This window comes from Bufo gargarizans, chromosome 3 (assembly GCF_014858855.1).
Source record: "Bufo gargarizans isolate SCDJY-AF-19 chromosome 3, ASM1485885v1, whole genome shotgun sequence".
Taxonomy (NCBI): domain Eukaryota; kingdom Metazoa; phylum Chordata; class Amphibia; order Anura; family Bufonidae; genus Bufo; species Bufo gargarizans.
This window is the reverse complement of record NC_058082.1, coordinates 162435618-162454738: the sequence shown is the minus strand read 5'-3', so window position 1 is coordinate 162454738 and position 19121 is coordinate 162435618. Positions and strand designations below refer to the sequence as shown.

Sequence of the window (19121 nt, the reverse complement as noted above, 5' to 3'; positions counted from 1 at the left end):
GATATGGTGGTCTGATGTGATGTCCTGATATTTATGGGGGTCTGATAAAAAATATTGTTTTCTTATTTTCCTCCTCTAAAATCTGGTGGGTGTCTTATCATCGGGTGCATCTTATAAAGCAAAAAATACGGCAATCTAAAGTTCTCCAAAGAAAAGACCTGAAGTGGCTCAGTCTCCAACGCCCACAAGAGTGCTCTTCAGAATAACAAATTATGAGACTCAGGTGTTTGAGAAAATTAGAGTTCTTTATTTCTTTTTTGCTTTATTCTTTTTTTCTTCCTTCAGTTTCTTCTTGGACACAGTTGGAGACTTGGACTTAGAGTAGAGGTGGTAACCAATCAGCCCTAAAAGGGTGGGCACTAAAGCAATGCACAGCATGGGAAGCACATCATTCACCAAAGTCTGCCACTGGGTGGGCTTAGACAATGATATGACTTCAGTCTCAAACTGTAGCACTGCATCACCTGTAGAGAATGACAAGAACAGCATGTTCATTATTATTACATGCTTTCTAACAAAGCATTATGTGTAACATTTAGGCTTTTATAGGCAGAAATACAAAGTAACAATAAAAAAAAATGAAGCAGAAAACAATGAGCCAACAGAACAAGCTCTGCATTATTGATGTACATTATGTTCCTGACACAATGTCCTGTGGGCATTAAAACAAAAAAATGTACACGCTAGTCAATCGAGTTCTCACAGTGAAAGTCAGGGGGATCTACATGATTACCATAAACAAGGGCAGCACGGTGGCTCTGGTGCCTTGCTCCTGGGTTCGAATCTAGCCAGGGACAACATCTACATGGAGTTGGTATGTTTGTGTGGGATTCCTCTGTGTATTTCGTTTTCCTCCCACACTCGAATTAGCTTCCTATAAAAGTGACCCTAAAGTGTGTTGTGTGTTGGGGTCAAACGTCTATATGGCAACCAAGGACTTCTTGGTGAGTCACTCCAGACACACAACTATCTCCGAGCTTTCAGTCCCTGTGAGAAAGGTGCATTAAAGTGGAATTAGGCTAAATGCAGACTATGAATGGTTGCATAGGAATATTCCATGTCTATATGGCCTGGCAAACCCTCTGGGGACTTTTGCAGTGGGAAACAGGGATCCACAAGTTAAAGGGAATGTGTCACCTATAACTTTTTTTATACCAATTAAAACCAGATAGTGACACATATTTTTTTAATGTGATTGCAGCTTTTTTTATTCTTTTTCCTATGCGAGATTATCAAGGAGGCCATCTTTCCAGAGCTGTTGTTAATAGCATTTAGATATATGCTTTACAGCTGCCACATGGGATTGGGGGCAATTTAATTTTCCAAAGAAGCTGTAAAAATAATATAAGATGGAATTTGATTTGTTGCGATGGGCAACTAAGCTAGTTCTACTTTACACCAGTTTGATAAATCATCCCCATTGACTTCTAGGGGATAGTTTTCTTAACATGCTCAGTAACCCATGCAGAGGAGACTTTACAGGGAGCAGGGGTAGATAAGCTGTGAATGGTGGATCCTGTGTTAACCATGCAGAAGTGAAATATGTCATTGCAATTTTGCCTGTGATGATAATAAGATGACTGCTGAAAAGTGTCCTGTACAGAACAGGAAGTGTTGGCCTATTATAACTGCCGGATTTTAGATTTTTTATTTTATTTAGATAGTGATGTGGAAAAAAATAAAATAAAATTCAAACAATGATGCCATTCACTCTGATCTTTGCAATAGATCTTGTGGGTTAAACCCAACCAATGAATCCTTGGCCTACCCTGGCGGCAACTGTTTATGCTTCACTGTTCAACTGAATATAAGCAAAACAGGGGATATCAGGACCGGAAATAGCCAATGGTTATTCTGTGTCTACTGTGGCCTTAGGCTACTTTCACACTAGCGGCAGGACGGATCCGACAGGCTGTTCACCCTGTCTGATCCATCCTGACGCCATTTCGCCGTGCCGCCGGACCGTCCCCGTTGACTATAATGTGGACGGGGAGGAGCTCCGGCGCAGCACGGTGAGAGGCCGCCGGATTAAAAGTACTGCATGTCCGACTTCAGTCCGGCGGCCTCTCACCACGCACTGCCGTGATGTGCCCCCCTGTCCCCATTATAGTCAATGGGGAGGAAGCGGCAGTCCGGCGGCACAGCGAAATAGCGGCAGGACGGATACGACAGGGTGAACAGCCTGTCCGATCCGTCCTGCCGCTAGTGTGAAAGTACCCTTAATCATAATATATGTTTCCTAATAGTTATTGAGATGCTCAGTCCAGTCCATTCATATAACCACTTCCTAACATACAGAAGAACTTAAAAAATGTGCCATTAGATAAAATGAAGGTGTTCTCTAGAGTTGGCCTCTTTTGAGGTGCTTATGTTTCTATCCCGAGGAATATTCTGGATGCACTTTGAATCTATTATAGGATTACGTTGTTTTTTTGTATACTGCTTAACATAATGCAACAATAGATTCAAAGAGCCAAATAAAAATAGGATGAGAAAGGATCACATATTACCTGGTATGGATGGTGGGAACCCTCTCTTTCCATAAGCCATATGAGGAGGGATAACAACTTTACGCTTCTCTCTAATGATAAAGTAATCATAGGATTATCAAGGTGATACATACAAGTAACAGCTTAGAAACACAGCATGATTGTTATTGTAGCTTCTGTCCTACTGTGACACTGATAGAAAATCAGTTCAATTATAACACAAGCACTAAATGGAAATCTATCCTGCTGTATTTAGGAGATTTGGAAGACGCAGCAGCAGATTGTTGGGGGTTCCAAATATAAGTTGTTCCCGGGAGCAGCCAGTGGGAGATGGCATGTGTCCCTGTGTTAACCCTTTCTTGATTTTTTCGTTTTTGCATTTTCATTTTTTACTCCTTGCCTTCTCAGAGGCATAACTTTTTCTTACTTTCCTGCTAAACATGGGTGCATCCCTATGGATGAGGGGGGTTATAGTCATATTTAACACAGTTCATTTTTAGGCAGGCCTCTGAGCTGTCACTCATCCAGGAATTTTAGATGACAGTCAAGGGGAAAGCACAGAGCGATGGAGGGCAACTAAAACTCCTTCCCTTTCTTCCAGCAACAAGAGCAGCGAAGCTCTGTAGCAGCCGAGCGGTTCTTCTGGTAGGGCGGGAAGGAGGGAATAAGCTGATGGGTGGAGGCGGCATGGGCAGCAGTTCCTGCCGGCGCTCACCACCAATCAGCGGTACATGCTGGCGGCAGTTCAGGGGGGGAAGGGCTCTCCTCCTCTGTTAGGCCTCTTTCAGACTTGCGTTGTCCGGATCCGGAAAAACGCAAGTGAACTGAAAGCATTTGAAGACGGATCTGTCTTCAAAATGCTTTCAGTGTTACTATGGCAGCCAGGACGCTATTAAAGTTCTGGTTGCCATAGTAGTAGTGGGGAGCGGTATACTTACAGTCCGTGCGGCTCCCGGGGGCGCTCCAGAATGACGTCAGAGCGCCCCATGCGCAGGGATGACGTGCCATGCGATCACGTCATCCATGCGTGTGGGGCACCCTGACGTCACTCTGGAGAGCCCCGGGAGCCGCACGGACGGTAAGTATACTGCTCCCCCGCTCCCCACTACACTTTACCATGGCTGCCAGGACTTTAGCGTCCTGGCAGCCATGGTAACCATTCAGAAAAAGCTAAACGTCGGATCCGGCAATGCGCCAAAAAAACGTTTAGCTTAAGGCCGGATCAATGGGCATTAATTCCGGATCCGGCCTTGCGGCAAGTGTTCAGGATTTTTGGCCGGAGCAAAAAGCGCAGCATGCTGCGGTATTTTCTTCGGCCAAAAAACGTTCCAGTCCTGAACTGAAGACATCCTGATGCATCCTGAACGGATTTCTCTCCATTCAGAATGCATTAGGATAATCCTGATCAGGATTCTTCCGGCATAGAGCCCCGACGACGGAACTCTATGCCGGAAGAAAAGAACGCAGGTGTGAAAGAGTCCTTATAGAGTGGATTCGGCCCGCAGCACAGTAAAGACACCCAGGATGGCGACATTCAGCTCAACTGAATACTTAAAGGGAACCTGTCATGTGGATATTTGATTATAATCTAACTAATTATATACAATCATTAACTACTAAGTGCCTTAGATGTATTCACTTACTGGTGTGACAGATGGTTACCTCATAATATACACACAAAGATGCTGCATGCTAATGAGCTGATTTGAGTCCAGCGTGATGTCATTGAGTCCAGCGTATATTTAATTCAGAGCTATAGCCACTCCCCTGCTGATTCATATGGAAAAAAACTGTCATTTAGCAGCAGGTGGGCAGGGAGAGTCAGGAGCTCATGAATATTCAGGACTCATCATTATCAGCTGGAGCTTTTCAATACAAGATATTGGCAGATTGACTGGGTCAATTAAAGAAAGTGACCCAGTATTTTGCTAAGAGAATCAGTTACTTATTTATGTTGCCCTGGTGACAGGTTCCCTTTAACTGCCGCCTCCCGCTCACCCCCCTAAGTTGCAGGCTCAGGATCACTCCTGCGATCCTGCAGGCCAGCTTGATTGCTGGCACTTACCCTTTATAAGGCGCATTGACTCCCCCCATCCCCACAAACTTTGGGGGGGGGGGGGGGGGAAGGTCTTATAAAGCAAAAAATACGGTATGTTTTTTGTTTCATTGTTTGTTTTTAGGGAAAAGGAGTTGATTTAAATGTTTATATTTTTAAAAAACTTTGACATGCCTGTGACTCTATGTTGTACTATTCCTTTAGAAGTTGTGAATGAATTGCTAGCAGTCTGCAGTAAGGGTACAGAGCGGTGTTAACAAGTCTGAGGGTGTACCTGCACAGTCTGAGAATGCAGCACTGATTGGATAGAGTGACAACCCCCCCAACTGGTTACCACCCCTCTGTACCCTTACTGCAGACTGCTATCAATTCATTCAGAACTTCTAGCAGAAATAATAAAGGAATGGCACAACATACAGATATAAGAATAGATGCTCCAGAATTGTTATTACATGAGGAATGTATGGAGCTATTAAAACAGTCAGGTCAAGAGCAGTGACAGGTCCTCTTTAACATGCAATCATCTGATCTCTTCTTCCATAGACTGCAATGAATTACCATTTAAGCCCATTGGCCTGAGGCTGCCATAGCAACTGGACGGCTTTCTTGATCACTGCACGCAAGACCTGTTCGGGGCCCCAGCAGCGCAGCACCTCCAGAGAAAGGCTTCTCAGATGCTGTGGTCGCAACTGACCATGGCATCTAAGGTGTTAAATGTCCATGATTGGGGTTCTCTGATCACAGACATTGCCTCCGGGTGTCTGCTGTGAAAATAGAAGGCACCCAGTGGCTATAGTGCTCGCTTCACTCCAGAACGGGTACCATCTTTAAGGACCCAGCCAACATACATCGTACATGTACAGAGCATGTTGGTAATGGGTTAAAATGTGATAATTTTTCTTCTGAAGCTGTTAACTTTACAAGAAATAGCAACATTTCAGTTTTCTGCTGTAAGCATTTTTTTTTTTATCATTGCATTTTACTCATTTTGGGCTAAAATAAGTTTTTTCAATTGGTCTTTATTAATATTGTTTTATATTTTTCCTCTACAGCTTTCAGTTTCAGGGCATATACAGACTATTGCTCGCTGCCTCACAATGAATCAGTCAGGGAGCTGCTCTTGATCTGTAGCCCTTATCTCTGAACTCCTGACAGCTCATAAACACTCATTATACCTGTAGCTAAATTCTTGAATTTAACCAAAATCAGTAATACTGAATGTAGTCAGCTGAAACCCAGCAGGTTTGTCATGTCATGGGAACTTGCCTATTCACCATTCTGAAAAGTGACAGGCATAAAAACTGACATTCCTGGCATAGTAGACAATATAGAACTCATGACTTAGGCTACTTTCACATTAGCGTTTTAAATTCTGCTATTGAGATCCGTCATAGGATCTCAATAGCAGAAGAAAACGCTTCAGTTTTGTCCCTATTCATTGTCAATGGGGACAAAACTGAACAGAATGTACCAAAATGCATTCCGTTCTGTTTGGTTGCGTCCCCATCGTGGAAAGAATAATGCTGCAAGCAGCGTTTTTCTGTCCACTATGTGGTGTGGAGCAAGACAGATCCGTCCTGACACACAATGTAAGTCAATGGGACGGATCGGTTTTCTCTGACACAATAGAAAACGGATCCGTCCCTCATTGACTTTAAATCGTGTTAGAGACGGGTGGCTATAGAAGACATAATACAACTGGATCCGTTCATGACGGATGCATGCGGTTGTATTATTGTAACGGAAGTGTTTTTGCTGATCCATGACAGATCCGCAAAAAACGCTAATGTGAAAGTAGCCTTATATGTGACTGTGTAATATGCTGCCTGCAGAACTAGACTGATGTCTACTTTGGAGTAGTACGAGTACAATTTAGATATGGAGCAGGTCCTGCATATCTTCTGGACCTGTTTTCTCTCCAAGTTCTCATAAAAAGGAAACCTATTCATTGTTTTCTGATTATGTCTAGTCATGTTTTAACTGATATACGTTAAGTATGAATCTGTTTGCCAGAAAAATAATTGTAGTCTTTATAAATAATTAAAGGGCCACTGAGTATTCAGAAAACTTTTAAAATGTCATAGAGACATAGCAAAAGTTTTGATTGTTGGGGGTCCAATCGCTACAACAAGGAGAGAGAAACACTCACATATTGCGCTTTCTCTCCTCGCTGCTGGTGATGGAATCAAGACCGGCCGATAGACTTTCTATTGGGTCTGTCTCGCTTCCTCTCCTGCAGAGAGGAGAATGTTATACGCAAGCGCTTCTCTCTCCTCATTCTAGGGATTGGTGAGGGTCTCAGCACCCTTTAAAGTAAAGTTTTAGCCTAAGCTATCACTGAGACAAGTCCGAGGACGTCATGTGTTTGTTTTGTGATCTTTATGTTGGTCTTTGCAATTTTCTAATTCACTTTACGAGGCTCTGTCCAGACTTTTACAAATCAAAACTGAGTGCCTGTCCTAAATCCTGCTGCCCCCTTGAATGTTTCACCATTTTTTTCTTTCCTTATTGTGACTCCCATTCTGGAGATATGGCCCAAGTTATTTTTAGAGCCCTACAGGCTACTTTTGGTTTGCCAAGGGGGTAGCAACCATATCACTTGTCTCGAGGCCTTGTGGCCCAGTGTGATTTAATGAGATAAGGTCGATCTTGCAAAATCACACTAGGTCAGGCCGGTCTGAAGCTGTCCGCTATGATTGGGCAGCATCAGAGCAATGCTGAAGACTGCACCTCGAAAGAAATAACAGGTGCCATATCTCTGGGAATGGGAAGGGGGGGTCAGACAATCCTTTTGCTATTGTATAGTCACAGATTATTAAAATTAATAACCATTATCAGGTCAGATTATCTGTGTTTCTATGGCCAGCCTCAAAGCATACCTAACATTACAGAACTGTTTTAAAGTAAGCAGTACAGGTGAACATATATCCCTCTGTGTGCGACTCAGTGTAGGAGGAATTGTTATAGTCTTGAGAGGGGAAGGCAAGCATTAGGGGGACATATCCTTTTGGCTTTGTGAGCACAGTACAGCTTAAACCACTGGGATAGGTAAAAAATATCAGATCGAGGAAGTTTCCGACCGCTGGGAGTCCGGAGATCCTGGGAAAAAAAAGGGTTTCCCCGAGTCCTCTCCCAGAATGGAGCAGTAGGTCGAATGTTGGTCCACAGCTCCATTCATATGGGACTGACATAGAAATAGAAGTTAATAGAGTGTGCACTACTGGGGCAGTATTCAGAGAGGAAATCCCTTGTTCTTGGGATCGCTGGGGGTTCACCAGATGGATCTGTGATCTGACATTTGGATGTGGATAGGTGATAAATACTTTTTGTGGTATAGCATAACGCTTTATAATAAGCCATTATATTATGGGTTTTGTGCATTTGCATGGAAAGTATTAAATAGCATCTGTCACCATGATGACCCCAGAAAAACAGGGATACTGTCTGGTAGGGTTGATCATGGTGAGTTCACTGACCCCTTTCTAGCTATTCTCAGTGCAGATTGTAATGTCGCCAGTGCATTAGACAAGAGATTTCAGGGCTAGGCATCAGAACAGTGAGGATACCTGGCCCTGTCTATCAGTGGGGGAAAGAGGAGAAGGTGAAGCAGTGCTCCAAGTGGCTAGGCCTGCCCCTCAATGCTCCAAGCACCTAATTTATCTGCAACAGTACATCCAATAGCAGCAAGAGAAGGATCATTGAACTTACCATGATCATTCTTACCAGGCAGTATGCCGGGTTTAAAATGGTTGATCATGGTGGCAGATGCTCTTTAAGATTTCCCTTGATGTTTTCTTTAAATAACCTTATAGCACGGAAACTTAAAATTTGCATTCCGACCACAGAATGTGATTTAATTTAATAACATAAGATTAAATAATGTCAAGCAAGACAACAGCAATGATTTTATTTCATTGCAGTTTGACTAATTCAGCAAGAGACATACATAATTCTATTTATTATTGCTTGGTCTGACGCTCAGTAGATTTCGCTGGCATGGAAAATGATTCCCCACTAGGAAAGGCAATGTATTTTACAGACCGATGACCTTTTGAGTCCTGCCAGGTCTGTCTAAGAGAATCAGTCATTTGCTTTGGACACAACGCGAAAAGAACAAACATCCGAAATTAGGCTTTATACTATGAACATGACAGGTTTGTCAGCTACATGTAAGGTGACATTTATAGTGACTTTGGAAGAGCAGTTTAGGAAGTTAAGGTGGTTATATAAATTAGTCTAAAGTTGATCAAAACAGACAATTTCAACCAAAATGAATGGTCGTCGGTTAAAGGTGTTGTCCAGGTTCATTGCTGAACCTGGATAGAAGCCCCCTTCACTCCTTTACCATGTACGAGTGGAGCATCGGAGCATTTCCTTGCTCCGATGCTCCCCTTGCCTTGTGCTGCATAGCGCAGCGCAAGGTCTGTTTGTTGTGAGCCGGTAACATACCGAGCTTCACATCAGTATGCTAGGTGGAGACACGCGCCTCTAAAACCAACCAGAACAGCGATATACACCGCCTATTTGTGCTGGTGACGTTACAGGGATAACTGCTAGGTGGAAGTCTCCGCCTAGCATACTGAGGTGTGCGATGTAGTGCAAGGCAAGGGGAGCATCGGAGCAAGTATATATGGTAAAGGAGCGTAGGGGAGCTTCACAACACCTTTAAAATTTAACCAAGAATGATGGTTTCAGAGACTGATGACAGGCCACTATCATCTGAAAAGAAGTCGGACGCGTTTAATATTTTAGTCTTATAGCAGGACAAAAGATCTTTCTTTGAAAGAAGATTCCCATGTTCATTGAACGTATATGTCCCGTCTGAGCAACTGTAACGGCTAATGTATACTAAAATGTGTATGGCTCTGTCTGTGACAGTTGTTTACTAGATGATCATTTGTTCAACTGCTGTTCAACCATCAGCCAACTTCTTTCTAATGTGAACAGCCACCTTAATGGAGACAGGGTAAGACTGGAGATTAAAGCTGGCCAAATACATTATACTTTTGTTGGCCGATCCCACTGAGAACAGGGGGTTTGGCTGACACACACTAATGTGTATGGAGGAGGGCTTTGCCCGATTCTTTTCTTCTCCAGGGAGATGAGCTACTGCCAGAACTGTCTATCCGCGGCATTCTCTGCTCTCCCCATAGCATACAAAGACATGTTCAGCCAATCTGAAAGTGTATGTCTATGGAAAAGCCAGGAGAGATAGTCAGTCGTTGGCTGAATGATCATTCAGCTGCCAGCTACTAAAAGTGTATGGTCAGCTTAAGCTCGAATCAAGTGCCACCAGCATAAACCCTTTGCATCTGTCAGTGATACAGGGTTGTAGATTTGTGCACATTTTTTTTTTGTATGGAAAACCACAGGGTTCACCCTTATGACTGGTAAAACTGTAGTACTTGGTTGGTTCAAAATTAAAATCGTATTCCCAATTTTCTCGATTATGCTATCACTTCATGACTGGTGCGGACCCCTACTAATCCCGAGAATGACTGTCACTGTTCTTCCCTGCCACCAGGCTGTGCAGGAATCTGCAGCCTCCCTTATTCACTTGAATGGACCTGTTCTACAGTTGCCCCTAAATATCTGCTGTCCAGGGATAGACAGAAGGGGCTTCAGCTCTGAAGCTGTGTAGCAGACCCTTCATTCTCAGGATCGGTGGGGGTCCCAGCGGTCAGATCCTACCAATCACACACAGTCAAGGAATGATTATAAGAGAATGCCCCTTTAACAGGAATTCATATGGGAATGCTACAGTACAAGAGACTAATGAAGGTCAGAGAAAAAAAAATTATAATAATACAGAAGATTTTTTTAATATAAAATGTGATATTTTGATATAGAAAATATCTCACATCCACAGTCATATTACACAATTTCTGAGAGTAACACATTTTTTGTACAGGTTTGAGAGAGAACACTGCAAATCTGACCTAGCTCTACCACTAAAATACCTTTCTTTTTGGCAAGATCCTGCATATAGCAATCATTCCTTTTTTTTCAAAGCAACCTACCTACATCGTGTGGCTGAAATCTCTGGGATTATAGGAAAAAGAGACTAAGAAAAGGAGATGTAAGAGCTGACATTCAATGTTCTGGGGAGAATCTCATCTGGTGCTTTTATCCACTTGATACTTTCTATAGATGAGAATATGATATAGTGGAACTTCAATGTGACAACAAAGGGAGACGGAAAGCGCAACTGTAATATATGTGGAAGCCACAAGCAGAATGGAGGCTTTCTTAGATTGTGTTGCAAAATGTCATAAATTTCTCATTCGTTTTATATAAATATCTATCTGTCTTTCTACATATTTTATACATATTCAAAATGACCAAATTATGGACCATAACATTGGGGCCACCTGTTATGTCACCTAACAAACTCAGGTATAGTAAAATAAGGGCACTGTGTGCAAAGCAGGAGAGGCAACTGAAGTCGGACGTTACCCTGGTTCAGAGATACTCACCCAACACACATTCCCAGAAGACTCTTTTCTAAACCTGTGAAGAAAAAAAAAAAATCTAATTACAATACCTGTAGATGACAATGAACTGAATACATATTCATTCACCTCATTCACTGTTATAAGCATATACCACTCAATTTATTTCAGGTCTTAAAGGCACCCCATGGGACCTTTTCTGCAGTCCCATGGCCGGACTCCTGGTGGGAATCTTAGGCATCCGATTCCTGCCGCTGGGTTGCGGCTCCCCTGGCTCCTCCACAGCTCCTGGATCTCCCTGGGTCAACATTTAGTTTGACGAGGGCCAGTTACTGGCTGCAGCGGTGATGTGTCGCCCATGCAACATGTCACTGGACCAGCCATACAAACGACAAAATTAGATGAAATTAGTGGGAGCTATTGCCCATAAGTGCAGGCTTTTTGGCAATTGAAAATGAGCTATGTTGGACGGTTTTGATCAGCCGCTCCAAATGTGTATGGCATGATTGGCCAATTTAGTCTGGCATGTTTCTGGTGGGATTGTTCATAAAAATTATCCCACGAACGATTGGCTGCAATGTAGCCAATCATTGTCTCATGTGTATGGCCAGCCTTAAAGAGGACCTTTCATCGGTCCAAACATTGTAAGATAATTATCAGGCTGTGTAGAGCGGCGCCCCGGGATCTCACTGCACTTACTATTATTCCGGAGTGCCACTCCGTTCCCCGGTATTGTTGCTGACTTGGTAACACTAGGAGGAGTCTGCCTTGTTTCTCCCTGGGCATTCCTTCTCCCAGGCTGTAGCGCTGTCCAATCGCAGAGCTCACAGCCAGGGAGGATTATTATTTTTTTACTTTTTATTTAATAACTATTTCCCCCCTTAGGGACAAGAACCTGGGATATTTTAATCCTTTGTCCTATTCACTCTAATAGAGCTCTATTAGGGTGAATAGGACTTCATACTCTCCCTGCTGCCCTGTGCACAATGCACACAGCAGCAGGGAGCTTACCATGGCAGCCAGGGCTTCAGTAACTCACTTGAGGGGTTAACTGCTGCTGATCGCAGCTCCCCGTCATAGAGGTAGGGTGCCGGCTATGTGTTTCTGCCGCTGGCACCTGCTTCCTGTATTTGTATTAAATGTTAGCTATCTTCATTGGTGGCGCAGTGGCCACAGCCCCTCCCCCCTTCTCTCTTTTCTCATTGGTGGCAGCGGCACAGGGGGGAGAGAGTGACTCCTTCTTCCCTGTGCTGCTGAGGGAACATGGCTGCGCTGAGAGCAGCGCGCTCCATGTTCTCTGATACTAGGCAGCCTAGTATCGGTAAATGACAAATCCCGGTATCGAATCGATACCGGTACAACCCTAATATTGAGCCAGGCTTGAGAAAGGCTCAATTGTAGAGCCGAAACGTCGCCACACTATGGGTGAATAAATCTTTTGGATTTTGTTTTATCCTATACTGGAGTGCTGCTCTCTTTTTTACATGTAATTATTGGGTAAGCTTTAGCCCTCAGAGCGTGCACCTGGCTGTTTCATAGTATTTCGGTGCTGCCTTCTGTTTTAATTATATATATATATATATATATATATATATATATATATATATATATATATATATATATATACAGACGTGGACAAAATTGTTGGTACCCTTTGGTCAATGAAAGAAAAAGTCACAATGGTCACAGAAATAACTTTAATCTGACAAAAGTAATAATAAATTAAAATTCTATAAATGTTAACCAATGAAAGTCAGACATTGTTTTTCAACCATGCTTCAACAGAATTATGTAAAAAAATAAACTCATGAAACAGGCATGGACAAAAATGATGGTACCCCTAACTTAATATTTTGTTGCGCAACCTTTTGAGGCAATCACTGCAATCAAACGCTTCCTGTAACTGTCAATGAGACATCTGCACCTCTCAGCAGGTATTTTGGCCCACTCCTCATGAGCAAACTGCTCCAGTTGTGTCCGGTTTGAAGGGTGCCTTTTCCAGACTGCATGTTTCAGCTCCTTCCAAAGATGCTCAATAGGATTGAGGTCAGGGCTCATAGAAGGCCACTTTAGAATAGTCCAATTTTTTCCTCTTAGCCATTCTTGGGTGTTTTTAGCGGTGTGTTTTGGGTCATTGTCCTGTTGCAAGACCCATGACCTGCGACTGAGACCAAGCTTTCTGACACTGGCTAGTACATTTCTCTCTAGAATTCCTTGATAGTCTTGAGATTTCATTGTACCCTGCACAGATTCAAGACACCCTGTGCCAGACGCAGCAAAGCAGCCCCAGAACATAACAGAGCCTCCTCCATGTTTCACAGTAGGGACAGTGTTCTTTTCTTGATATGCTTCATTTTTTCGTCTGTGAACATACAGCTGATGTGCCTTGGCAAAAACTTCGATTTTTGTCTCATCTGTCCACAGGACATTCTCCCAGAAGCTTTGTGGCTTGTCAACATGTAGTTTGGCATATTCCAGTCTTGCTTTTTTATGATTCGTTTTCAACAATGGTGTCCTCCTTGGTCGTCTCCCATGTAGTCCACTTTGGCTCAAACAACGACGGATGGTGCGATCTGACACTGATGTTCCTTGAGCATGAAGTTCACCTTGAATCTCTTTAGAAGTCTTTCTAGGCTCTTTTGTTACCATTCGGATTATCCGTCTCTTAGATTTGTCATCAATTTTCCTCCTGCGGCCACGTCCAGGGAGGTTGGCTACAGTCCCATGGATCTTAAACTTATGAATAATATGTGCAACTGTACTCACAGGAACATCTAGTTGCTTGGAGATGGTCTTATAGCCTTTACCTTTAACATGCTTGTCTATAATTTTCTTTCTGATCTCTTGAGACAGCTCTTTCCTTTGCTTCCTCTGGTCCATGTCGAGTGTGGTACACACCATATCACCAAACAACACAGTGATTACCTGGAGCCATATATATAGGCCCAATGGCTGATTACAAGGTTGTAGACACCTGTGATGCTAATTAGTGGACACACCTTGAATTAACATGTCCCTTTGGTCACATTATGTTCTGTGTTTTCTAGGGGTACCATCATTTTTGTCCATGCCTGTTTCATGAGTTTATTTTTTTACATAATTCTGTTGAAGCATGGTTGAAAAACAATGTCTGACTTTCATTGGTTAACATTTATAGAATTTTAATTTATTATTACTTTTGTCAGATTAAAGTTATTTCTGTGACCATTGTGACTTTTTCTTTCATTGACCAAAGGGTACCAACAATTTTGTCCACGTCTGTATATATATAGCTATAGCTATAGAAGTAGCTATATGATTTCAGGCTGTAATTTGTGTAATTTGAAACCAAACCAGAAAAAACTGAAACCATTTAATTCTGCATCTCTTTCATGTAGCATGAACAGTGTAAAGATCAGAGATGCAGAATGAAATTTCCTGCAGGTGTCTCCATAGCTTGGACCAGAGAGCTCTATAACCAGTAGAGATGCTGTTTTCTTAGTGCTGCTAATAAAATACATTCCTGACACTCTAATAGATTTTTTTTTTAGGGCTGCTGCTCTACGGAGATAGGAAACATCAGGCATGAAATGTAAATGTAATGTTTGATGGCCTCTTACTCTGGACACTCCAGTAATAAATATGTTCTCTCTCCAGCTACTTATATCGTCTTACAAATACAGCTGCAGTTAAACTATAATAACTTTAAGTGAGAACTGATGCAGAGAAGTCACGATGTACAGCAATTCCCTGAAACAATAAAACAAGTAGCCCCTGAAATTAGAAAAACATTTTTGCGGCAATGTTGTCTGTAAATCGAAGACACTGTGGAGCAAGATGTTACGAAGACCTTAAAGAAGTTTTCTCATGAAGACAAACTCCTGTCCACGCGTCACAATAGGGCATATGAATATAACAGAGGAATGTCCCCTGATTAGGACCCCTCTCTATAGGCCAGGATGGAGAAGCTCTCGGAACAAGTGGCTCCCGTTCTGGTGGACTTGAGTCAACATTGTATCACATGAACAGCCATTCATCTAAATGGCCACCATGTAATACCTTGCTGGCCACAGCAAAATCAGTTGTATGCTGGACTTGGAGTGATCAACTGATCAACCCTGCGACTGTATTTTGAAAGAGGTTGCCTGTGATGGGACAACCCCTTTTAATGTATCTTACGTAGACCAGTCACTGGGATATATTGCTGTAGCTTTGAAATGGATGTTAACACTGATCCTGTTGGTTTCAATGGCATTGCGTTATGATAAAAAGTACTTCAGTTGTTGTGCTTTGAATGCAATATTTGACCTGTAGTGGAAACGACTTCAGTAGGATATAACAAATGCAGTGTGAACACAGTCTTGATTAGCAACATTGTTCAGGAAACGTCCCAATATAAAATCTTGTCAATCAGTTCTAGAAATCTGCAATTATTACTTCCAAATGTCCCCGCTAAAGATATCCATACACATGCAATAGTGACAGCTATCTCTCCCGACTGCCCCATACACATATATGCTTGGCTGGCCAAGAATGTCTGAATTTATTAATGCAGAGACAGGTGAAAGCCGCCGCCAGACAATGGGGAGAGAGGAGAAATCCACGGAAGAAAACGGATTATGCTCATCCCCTTGTCTCTGTTGGATGTCTAAATAACAGGTGCTAGGAGACGTCTTGAGTCGGAAACAGGTGCAGCCACAATGAACAAATTCAAAATGAAAAGTCTGCAGCACAAATAAAAACCGCACCTGTGCGTTTCAGACATAGTGTGACTTGTCCTGAATCATGGTATACCATGATTAAGGACAAGTCACGCTATGTCCAAAGTGCGTTGGTCTGGTTTTTAATCGTTTTACAAGATGTTTTTAAGGATTCTCCAATAAAGAAGTGAAGATTTTAGAGAGTGCTGGAGGCTTTTCATTTTGAAATTGTGGACAGAGGAAAAAGCTGCTGACAGGCAATGAGGAGAGAAGAGAAAGGCACCAAACGGGGGAGAGAAGAAAGAAGCTGCCAGACAATAATGAAAATGCTGCTGCCAGGCAATGAGGAGAGAGGAGAAAGCCACTGCCAGACAAATGGGGGAGAGGAGAAAGCCACTGCCAGACAAATGGGGGAGAGGAGAAAGCCACTGCCAGACAAATGGGGGAGAGGAGAAAGCCACTGCCAGACAAATGGGGGAGAGGAGAAAGCCACTGCCAGACAAATGGGGGAGAGGAGAAAGCCACTGCCAGACAAATGGGGGAGAGGAGAAAGCCACTGCCAGACAAATGGGGGAGAGGAGAAAGCCACTGCCAGACAAATGGGGGAGAGGAGAAAGCCACTGCCAGACAAATGGGGGAGAGGAGAAAGCCACTGCCAGACAAATGGGGGAGAGGAGAAAGCCACTGCCAGACAAATGGGGGAGAGGAGAAAGCCACTGCCAGACAAATGGGGGAGAGGAGAAAGCCACTGCCAGACAAATGGGGGAGAGGAGAAAGCCACTGCCAGACAAATGGGGGAGAGGAGAAAGCCACTGCCAGACAAATGGGGGAGAGGAGAAAGCCACTGCCAGACAAATGGGGGAGAGGAGAAAGCCACTGCCAGACAAATGGGGGAGAGGAGGAAGCCACTGCCAGACAAATGGGGGAGAGGAGAAAGCCACTGCCAGACAAATGGGGGAGAGGAGAAAGCTGCTGCCATACAAATGGGGGAGAGGAGAAAGCCACTGCTAGACAATGTGGAAAGAAGAGAAAGCCACTGCTAGACAATGGTGAGTGAGGAGAAAGGCACTTTCAGACAATGTGGATAAGAGAGAAAGCCACTGTCAGACAATGAAGAAAGAGGAGAAAGCCACTACCAGACAATGAAGAAAGAGGAGAAAGCCATTACCAGACAATGAAGAAAGAGGAGAAAGCCATTACCAGACAATGAAGAAAGAGGAGAAAGCCATTACCAGACAATGAAGAAAGAGGAGAAAGCCACTACCAGACAATGAAGAAAGAGGAGAAAGCCATTACCAGACAATGGCGGGAGAAGAGAAAGCCACTGCCAGACAATGACAAGCCTCCAGCACAATGGGGAGATAAGAGAAAGCCACTGCTAGACAATGGGAGAGAGAAGAGAAAGCCACTGCCAGACAATGACAAGCCTCCAGTACAATGGGGAGATAAGAGAAAGCCACTATAAGACAATGGGGAGATAAGAGAAAGCCACTGCCAGACAATGGGAGAGAGGAGAAAGTCGCTGGCAGACAGTAGCTTATCGTCTGTCAGACCAAAACGATTGGGTATTAAAATTTAAAGTTCCCGTTCCTTTTCTCCCTCAACATCATCTGTCAGTAGTCGAGATCTCCCCACATATGTTCAACTGTTGTCCAACTAAAAATAGTGGGTTCAGCGAACATTAGTATAACTGTTATCAGGAAGCCGATAGGGACATAATGCAAATGCTCTGGTTGTGTTCAAAATTCAGGCAGTTTTGGCATAATATAAAGAATGTTAACATGCGGTAGCTATGGGCACTTTTCCCGGTGACCCCCTCCACAATCCTGATGCTGCATCACAAAGAGGTATTGATGAAACATTTCCTCTGCTTTATTTAATCAATGTCACGTCTCCTGTATAACTGTCTCTTGGTGGGAGCTGAACCTCCCTACTTTGCACTAATGGAGGGTGACAATTAATCTTTTCACATTCTCACTGAGAAGGAACAAAGGATTTAGGACCTACCCGTTTTAGCTATTGTGGGGGGAATTACGCCATGTGTACAAATGTTTCTCCTTTTAACCCCTTCAGGACCGGGCCATTTCCATTTTTTTTATTTTTTCATTTTTTACTCCCAGCCTTCCCAGAACCATAACTTTTTTATTTTTCCATTCAGATAGCCACATGAGGGCTTTTTTTTTGTGGGCCAAGTTGCACTTTCTAATGGCACCCTTTACTATTGCATTGTATTGCAATGTAGTGGGAAGCTGAAAAAAAAGAAAAAAGACAATTCCGCCACAGTTTTATAGGTTTGGTTTTTACAGTGTTTCCTATGCGGAAAACCTGACCTCCGGGTCATTAGGATTACAATGATACCACATTTATATGTTTTTTAATTTTTAAGTTTTAAAGGGGTTGTCCCACTTTGCTTTTTCAATCTTACTAGCAGTAGATGTCCTGATAACTTCCTGGTTCGGCTCCGGCAGTTTAGTGAAGGCCGGCCACGCCTCCTCATGACTTACCCTGAGAGCTCAGTCCTTGCGTGCTCGGTCATGTGGATGAGTCATCCTTCTGGAGCCGACAATGTATGTGAGGCCCCCCCCCCCCCAGTATAATAAACATTGAGTGCGCCCCCCCCCCAGTATAATATACATTGAGTGCGCCCCCCCCCAGTATAATATACATTGAATGCGCCCCCCCCAGTATAATAAACATTAAGTGCGGCCCCCCCCCAGTATAATATACATTGAGTGGGCCCCCCAGTATAATAAACATTGAGTGCGCCCCCCAGTATAATAAACATTGGTGGCGCAGTGGGTAGTGCCAATGAGGGTTAAAAAAATAAAAAATTAACTCACCTCCACCAATTGATCGCGTAGCTGCCGGTCTCCTGTTCTTTCTTTAGGACCTGTCAAAGGACCTGTGGTGACATCACTGTGGTCTTCACATGGTACATCATATGATCCATCACCATGGTAATGGACCATGTGATTAGCTCAGTGACGTCACCACAGGTCCTGAAGCAAGAACAGGAGACCGGCAGCTGCGCGATCAATTGGTGGAGGTGAGTTAATTTTTTATTTATTTTTTTAACCCTTATTGGCACTTCCCACTGCGCTACCAATGTTTATTATACTGGGGGGCACACTCAATGTTTATTATACTGGGGGGCCCACTCAATGTATATTATACTGGGGGGGGGGGGGGGCCGCACTTAATGTTTATTATACTGGGGGGGGGGGGCGCATTCAATGTTTATTATACTGGGGGGGCTGCACTCAATGTATATTATACTGGGGGGGGGGGGCCACACTCAATGTTTATTATACTGGGGGGGGGGGGGGGGCGCACTCAATGTTTATTATACTGGGGGGGGGGCCTCACTCAATGTTTATTATACTGGGGGGGGGGGCGCCTCACTCAATCAATGTTTACAGTGTATCACTGTATTCCGGCGGCAGGA

General features: G+C 43.4%; 1 protein-coding gene across 1 annotated transcript in view; it reads right to left on the bottom strand.

Moving 5' to 3' along the window:
• Window positions 1–224: 224 nt before the first annotated feature.
• FKBP11 (FKBP prolyl isomerase 11) overlaps window positions 225–19121 on the bottom strand; it is a 35936-nt gene continuing 17039 nt past the window's right edge. Inside the window, exons 4-6 of the mRNA XM_044286741.1 lie at window positions 11022–11055; window positions 2511–2581; window positions 225–464 (exon numbers count right to left, since the gene is read on the bottom strand). Of these exons, the coding sequence (XP_044142676.1) occupies window positions 247–464; window positions 2511–2581; window positions 11022–11055 (323 nt within the window). The 3' untranslated portion in view covers window positions 225–246. The remainder of the gene's footprint in view (window positions 465–2510; window positions 2582–11021; window positions 11056–19121) is intronic.